Here is a 7,989-nt window from a genome sequence, read left to right as displayed (position 1 = left end):
GTTTTTCTTGAAGCCAGTTGGAGTAAGGCTTCTCTCAATTTTGATTCAGACTTGGTTCTAGATCCTTCATTCCCAGACACAGAGGCAGCCATTTGTTTCAGCACCATTAAGAGTGAAACCCTTTATTCTTTACTGAGAATAGGGTGTACAGACCACCAAATACAGTTTACCAGCATCCTGGGCAGGAGTGCCTAAAGTGTGAGTGAATGTGTGTTAGGAGTGCTTTACTGATTCCTGAACCACTCCAAGCATTTACACTGCTGGTGCCAGGCCAATCCTGTCATTTCCTTGATCAAAGACTGAGAAATACAGCCTTAGGAAGACAGCACCCAGGATCCAGGTCTCTGTAGATGAACTGAATCGGTGCTCTCTAAAGGTGGTATAGCAGCGGCCTCTAGAATCCTGGGGGAGTCAGAGACACACACCAATCAGCATGAGCCCTTAGGAGTGACTTCCCCCAATATCCAGACCCAGCACAATTCTTTGTTTTATTTCCCTCTTTTGGTAAGTATCAAGGGGTTTTCTCAGCAGCAGGGGATGTGAGAGTTAATCCAAAAGCAAAGAGCGCCAAGACATGAGGTTGTCATGAGGAAGGGTGTGGTGAATGGAGGACTGGGAGTTGGGGAAACAAAGGAAGAAAAACAACAAAGTCCTACTGTAGACCATAAGGAACTATATTCAATATTCAGTGACAAGCCACATGAAAAAGAATAAGAAAAATATATTTTTTATGTGTATAACTGAGTCACATTGTTGTGCAGCAGAACTTAATGCAACACTGAAGATTAGCCACACTTCAATATAATTAGAAAAGAACAAGTGTGTCCATAGTTCCCCTCACTCCCTGTTTCTTTTCTTTTGACTCCTGCTCCTTGTTTTCTCTGCAGAGAATGCTGGTTCTCCTCCTGCATCCCCACAATCCATACTTTATTTAAAAAGTTTTTTGTATTGGAGTATAACTCATTAACAATATTCTGAGTTTCAGGTGGACAGTACGGACTCAACCATGTGTATCCAGGTATCCTGGTCCCAAGGACACCCCTCCTATCCAGGCTGTCATATAACTGAGGGGAGTTCCCTGTGCTACAAAATAACTCATTGTTGGTTATCCATGTTAAATAGAGCAGTGCCCACAACAATTCTTGAAGACTTAACTCAGGAACTCTGAGAAGCCTCCTTCGGCCCACACTCATCCTCTTTGGCCACTCCAGGCTTGGGTGGGTAATGTACTCTGGTTCCCCATCCCCACTGGTCAGTCTATAGCCCTCATTACCCCGAGTAAGTCCCCAGTGACCCAGTGCAGACCACCTTGAGATGCCATTTGCATGGAATCCAGTACAGTTTTGCTTAGAACCAAGCAAAACTCCCTAGGCTTAATGAGTTTGTGGTTTTAGAATTCCTGAAATTCCCTCTTCCTCAAAGCCTTCTTTGAGCCCTTCAGCCTGCTCTGAACTGTCGTAGGGAGCTGACATGAAGCCTCCACCCTGTGCCGGGGCTGAGCAGTCACTGTGCACCATTTATTCAACTTAGGGCCCAACCTCCCCACAGAGGGAATAGGTACCCCAACTCACAAAGGAGGCACCTGGCCAGAGCAATGGGAAGATGCAGCCAAGAGCTAGGCTGACCATGCAATTTATCATCCAAACCAGGAGAAGTTTGAGAAGGGAAGGGACACTGTTAACTTATGCTGGGACATCACACTGGGACTGTCCCCAGCCATTCTCCTTGTAACATGGCCTATTTCAGGGACTGCTAGAGCTGACTTTCATGTTCATGCACCTATGTGTTCAGATTGAATTGAAGCTCTTTGAGGACTGACAACCTTAGTGTTCCCCTCTCCTTGTGACTCCCACCATGCCATATGGTATGGCATCTCCACATTTATTTCAGGAATATCAGTGTCCCACACAGCCCTTACTTCTCAAGTTACCGGTTTTGTGGGAGGTACTGGCCCAGGCACAGGGCTCAGCAGCATCTGCAATGGTGTGACATGGCCTCCAGAGGGCGCCCTCCTCCCAGCAGCGGCCCATGGGTTCCTGCAAATTCCAGTTTGAGAACCAACCCTCAGTATTGTCCCCTCACCTTGAGGATGTAGGCTCGAGCTGGCACTGGGTAGTTGATGCCATTGATGGTGAAGATAATAGAGGGCAGGGTATTGACAGCAGAACATGAAATGTAGTACTGTTAGAGAGAGAGGGTGAGAGGTTGGCCCTGGAGATCCTTGTTGTGTGTGGAGACTGGGAGTGACCCTGGGGCATGACCCTTCACCTCGGAACCCCGTGGTGTGGCACCGATGAGCTTCTGTATGTTATTGACCAGTCTTCTTGGGCCTGCGATATCTGATGTCCCAGTGTCCACAAGGACCTTGCAGCCGTCAGAGCAAGCAATAATCTTTCTTTCCATGGAGATGCTGAGAGACAATGGAAGAAAGCGGGCATCAAGGTCACTGTGAGTCTCTCCAGAGTTGTCCCCTTCCCTACTGTCTCATAAATAGAGAGATAAATCCCCTTCATCTCTTGCCCTCTTTTCCTTTAATCTTGACACAGCACCTTTCTTGACATCCTCGAATGCAGTACTTGAACACACCAGGATCTTTTGTACCTTGACACAAGCTGATCTTCCTTCCTAGAAGACTCCACTCCCCTTTGACTAGCAAATTTCTTCTCCTCTTCCAGATTACACTTTAATTGTATTATTTTCGTGAAGTCTTTCCCTCGGTGTTTATTAGTCTCGTATCTTGGTTGCTCTCTGTAGAACCCTCCTCATGTGTGCTACTGCTGCTGCTAACTGACTTCAGTCATGTCCAACTCTGTGGGACCTCATAGAGGGCAGCCCACCAGGCTCAGCTGTCCCTGGGATTTTCCAGGCAAAGTACTGGAGTGGGTTGCCATTGCCTTCTCCTCCTCGTGTCTAACATGTACCAAAGTCACAATTCAGTATGTGGGCGAGTCACTTCATGTACATCTGCCTTCTTAGATGTGAGAATGAGTTTTATTCTCCTTGGTTCCCTAAAGTGCCTGACACACAGTGGACGCCCAGTGCTTGTCTGTTCATTGAGTTAATGAAGACTGAGAAAACAATAAGAAATATCCAGAGAGCTGTATCTGATGGGGAACAAATAACAGGTCGCACACAGAGTGAAGATGGAAATTCATAGGGGCGTGAGATTCTCATAGTAGTGGGAGAGAGGGGCTCCTCTGGGAGAGGGTGTCTCCCAGCACTGCTCCTACAACCAGCTCACGCCCTGAGACCCTGGCAAGGAAATACATGACTAGGCCACAGAAACTCCAAAGGATAGTTCAGCTTTTGTCTGAGGGTATCACACAGAATCCTATCAATTATGCCTCTTGTCCTCAGGTCGCTCCTGGATCCCACCTTCCTGATTCTCTGTTATAGACCCTGTCCCACTGTGTGCCCTAGAATGTGGGGTGTCCTTTTTATTATTTGCTTTCACATCTTAAGACTGCAGCCCACCTCTCTCCACTGATGGGTAGCTGCTCCCTAAGAAGACCAGTTTTCCCCATTTTCTCACTGTCCCTGTTTTTAAACTGACATTTATCTGTACTGAGAACTTCCTATGTCCTAGGTAGCCCTGGACAGTCGGTCATCTTATCATAACTCTGTTCAGGCTGGTGAAATTCTCCCTGATTCTCTGTTCAACACACTGTAGAGTCCTCTAACCATGCTCCCCACCTCAAAGGGCAGTGGGTGCAGCCCTCTCCTAGCTGCACAGACCTCTCTGGACCCTTTTAGGACCCTGGTCAGAACCTTTCTCAGAAGGCCTGGGGATTATGAACCCATGGGTTGTTTGTGTATCTATGTGCTTGTGTGTTTGTTTGTATGTGTGTTTGTATGTGTCTCTGTGTGTGCTTGTGTGTCTCTGACTAGCTATGCATGTTTTTATGTGTCTCTGTGTATGTTTATATGTGTCTGCTTGTGTGTTTCCATATGTCTGTGTGTCTGTGTTGTTGAAGGTGGTGTATATGTCTGTGTGACTGTGTGTCTGAGAATGCATTTGTGTGTCTGCCTGTGTCCATGTACAGTAGTGGGAGCATCACTTGGGCTGACCCTCAGATGGAGAGGCTTACCGGTCCATGTGTACACTCCAGTCACCTGCTTTGATCAATGGTACCCAGTTGAGCTCTCCATCATAGTAGCGGTGGTCCACCCCACCAAACATCACCACACTGCCCTCCTGTTTGTCTCTGTAGAGAGAAGTGAGGGGGGGCGGCGATCCTTGGAGGACAGTAACAGCAGCACTGTCTGAGAGCTGCGCTTGTCCACCCATCAAGGCTCTAATAAGGTCTCCATGTACAGATGCAGAAATAGCATCTAGGAGAGAGTGAGATCCAGACAGAGGTCTGTTACTGGCTAGTAAGTGACACAGAGGAGGTTAGAAGCTGAATCACTTGGCTGGGCTCCACCTACTATGTCTTCTGAAGACTCCCTGGACCTCCAGTGACATGAGTGCTCAGACACCGTCAGAGGACACGGTGCTGAAGTGTTTTGGTTTCCCCTTGTCCACCTTGTCATTTTTCAGGAAAATCAAGGCCTGGGGTTTCTAAGGGTGTGGGTTCAGTTCACCCAGAGTTGGCTCCACTGGCCTGTGACCTCTACTGTCCAAAGGGCCCCACACTCAGAAGGGACCCCACCTCTGCTCTCCCTGTCTTGAAATGCCTAATATTTCTTGAACAATGGGTCCCACACTTTTGTGTCCCACACTTTCACTTCTCACTTGCTCCTACAAATTGGGTAGCTGGTCCTGGGCTCCCAGTGTAATTCTAATGAAGAAATAAAGATATCCACCATCCTTCTCCTTCCTTCCTTATCAAATTCATAGGCAAATAATACCTTTTCCTTCAACTTATTTCCTGTTTCCTTCCATTAGCCTTCCTCCTCACTCACTCCCCTAGACCATGTTACTGGTCTTGAGCCCAGGAGTAGGGTTGTGTTCCAATAAAATTTTATTTATTAAAGCCACGGTGAAGCCAGTTGGGGCCTGGGGCCATAGTTATCCTGGGTTAGATTATCTCTCAGGATATTTCTTTATCAAGTATTCTATAATTTTCATGCACCTGAAAGCATTTACAGCTAATTTGGAGAAAGGGATTGCCCATCTCAGACTTACTTGCTCAAGTAGAAGGCAAAAACAGGCTCAGAAATGGCACCTTCATTCTTCAGCTTGTAAAAGATGGGGATGACTCCAGAGAAGGATATGTTGCGGTAGCTCAAGCCCAAGATGCCATCAAAACTTACGCCCTCAAAACCAGATTCTTCCATGCATAGACCTAATGGCTGGTCAGTACTTACAAGATCCCCAATCTGTGGGAGAGAAGAGTGTTCCCACTTACAGATACATCAAGTGGGGCTAAGACTGGGCTGGGGTGCATTGTCATTAGATCCTCAAAGAAGAACTGAGGCTGGCATCTGTGTTCCGTGTCCCAGAGATGGTAGATCAAGTTGGGAGGGGAATTTGGCTTCCATTTTAGAGAGGTTGTGAATTTTAAAACATTTGCCCCTCTGAAAAACACCACCTAGGTGAGTCAAGTCCGTCCAGGTGAGGCAACCAAGAGTCAGGCCATGTCTCATTGGTACCACCTTAGAGACAAAGCAATCAGGAGCAAGATAGCCTTCTCTTTGGCATCACTGTGACCTAATGACAGGAATGGACTGCATTCTCTGTAATGTACTGTGGATTCTGCATCTGTCGAGGAAGGCAGAAGCCAAAAACACAATCTTGCTTGCACGGTTCTGTGAAATTACTGCCTGGGGAATTCACTTTTGGAGATATGTGTATATTTCTTGAGTGTGTATGACAAAGAAAGAGAAAGAGGGGGACTACTCAGTATTTTGGGGGAGGCAAGCCATAGGTTTCTTAGACTCTCAAGGGTCGTCTGGAGTGAGAACTCATTTATCAGGCCCCTTGACTTCTCAGAGCCTCATTTCCCACTCTGGATACATGAAGCCCTTGACTGCCCCCAGGATCCCCAGATTAGTTTTATCCTGTCCCCAAACACCCAACAGCAACTTCAGTCCTGAAATGGCAGCCTAACTCCACCACTTACCACATGTGTGCCCTCAGCAAGGCCCTTGCTGTCTGCACCTCAGTTTCCTCATATGTCTCATGAGCTAATCAGAGTAACTGCTGTGTGGGGTTATTGCAGGATTAAACCAGTTATCACCTGAAAGTGCCTGTAATATTCAGTGAATATAAAAGTGGGTGCTTTTATCCTTTCTTCTCGCTCCTCGCAAAATGAACCTTGAACTGCTCATGGGCAGAGGAGCTGCAAGTCCACACCTCAAGCCACTCTCTGGGTTAGCTAATTTGTTTGCTCCTGTGTCAACAGGGGCACTACCTCCCCAGAGACATGATCCTGTGGATAAGATGGACAATATCTATGGGAGTTAGGCTAGGAAGGGTCCTGCCAGATGGTCCTGCATCTGTTTTTCAAGCAGTGACCACTCCATAGCCAGTCCTGACTCAGCATTTGTTACATTCTTACCTGAACTGTGTCATGAACAACAACTCCTTTAATTCTCCCAGATCCGTAGATGATGCTGAAGGTCTTATTGATAAGCCGGAAGGTGGAAGACTGAAGATGTCTGAACCTAATGTGTGTAGCTGCAGACACAAGAGATGAGTGTCATCAGGTGCCAAGGGTGGAAACAGGGTGGCATGGCAAGTGAAAGATGGTCCGGGTATGGGGGTGTCTGTACTCACAACAGGTTGAACTGTTGCAGAAGATGGAGGGCACCCACAAGAAAAATGAGCCTGTATCAAAGATAACCTGGAATTTCTGAGGGGGTGTTCCAATGGTGATGTTACCCACGTAGAACAACTACAGGGAGAAGGAAGGAGTGGGTTAGTGCAGAACTGGCTACCTTTTATTCCCAAACTGATGCCTCCCTCTGGGTGTCTAATCTCTCTCTCTCTCTTTTTTTTTTTAATTTAATTTTATTTTTAAACTTTACAATATTGTATTGGTTCTGCCTTATACTGAAATGAATCTGCCACATACATGTGTTCCCCATCCTGAACCCTCCTCTCCTCCCTTCACATACCATCCCTCTAGGTTGTCCCAGTGCACCAGCCCCAAGCATCCAGTATCGTGCATTGAATCTGGACTGGCAACTCATTTCATATATGATATTATACATATTTAAATGCCATTCTCCCAAATCATCCCACTCTCTCCCTCTCCCACAGAGTCCAAAAGACTGTTCTATACATCAGTGTCTCTTTTGATGTCTCATATACAGGGTTATCATTACCATCTTTCTAAATTCCATATATATGCGTTAGTATACTGTATTGGTGTTTTTCTTTCTGGCTTACTTCAGTCTGTATAATAGGCTCCAGTTTCATCCACCTCATTAGAACTGATTCAAATGTTCTTTTTAATGGCTGAGTAATACTCCATTGTGTATATGTACCACAGCTTTCTTAGCCGTTCATCTGCTGATGGACATCTAGGTTGCTTCCATGTTCTGGCTATTATAAACAGTGCTTCAATGAACATTGGGGTACACATGTCTCTTTCAATTCTGGTTTCCTCAGTGTGTATGCCCAGCAGTGGGATTGCTGGATCATAAGGCAGTTCTATTTCCAGTTTTTTAAGGAATCTCCGCACTATTCTCCACAGTGGCTGTACTAGTTTGCATTCCCACCAACAGTGTAAGAGGGTTCCCTTTTCTCCACATCCTCTCCAGCATTTATTACTTGTAGACTTTTGGATCACAGCCATTCTGACTGGCATGAAATGGTACCTCATAGTGGTTTTGATTTGCATTTCTCTCTTTTCTGACCACAATGCAGTAAGATTAGATCTCAATTACAGGAGAAAAACTATTAAAAATTCCAACATATGGAGGCTGAACAACACGCTGCTGAATAACCAACAAATCACAGAAGAAATCCAAAAAAGAAATCAAAAATCTGACGTAGAAATGAATGAATAATAGAAAAACACAAACAACCCAAAAACCTGT

The 7,989-nt window shown here is 46.0% G+C and overlaps 1 protein-coding gene across 1 annotated transcript in view; it reads right to left on the bottom strand.

The window, feature by feature from the left end:
- Positions 1-252: 252 nt before the first annotated feature.
- The window catches only part of LOC104983227 (pregnancy-associated glycoprotein 1-like), a 10,733-nt gene continuing 2,996 nt past the window's right edge, over positions 253-7,989 (bottom strand). Inside the window, exons 3-9 of the mRNA XM_010832673.1 lie at positions 6,722-6,839; positions 6,504-6,622; positions 5,129-5,322; positions 4,089-4,205; positions 2,269-2,410; positions 2,083-2,181; positions 253-402 (exon numbers count right to left, since the gene is read on the bottom strand). Coding sequence (XP_010830975.1) covers positions 253-402; positions 2,083-2,181; positions 2,269-2,410; positions 4,089-4,205; positions 5,129-5,322; positions 6,504-6,622; positions 6,722-6,839 — 939 coding nt within the window. The remainder of the gene's footprint in view (positions 403-2,082; positions 2,182-2,268; positions 2,411-4,088; positions 4,206-5,128; positions 5,323-6,503; positions 6,623-6,721; positions 6,840-7,989) is intronic.

Source organism: Bison bison, unplaced genomic scaffold, assembly GCF_000754665.1.
Source record: "Bison bison bison isolate TAMUID 2011002044 unplaced genomic scaffold, Bison_UMD1.0 scf7180017862121, whole genome shotgun sequence".
NCBI classification, from domain to species: domain Eukaryota; kingdom Metazoa; phylum Chordata; class Mammalia; order Artiodactyla; family Bovidae; genus Bison; species Bison bison.
This window is presented reverse-complemented; position numbering and strand designations above follow the sequence as displayed.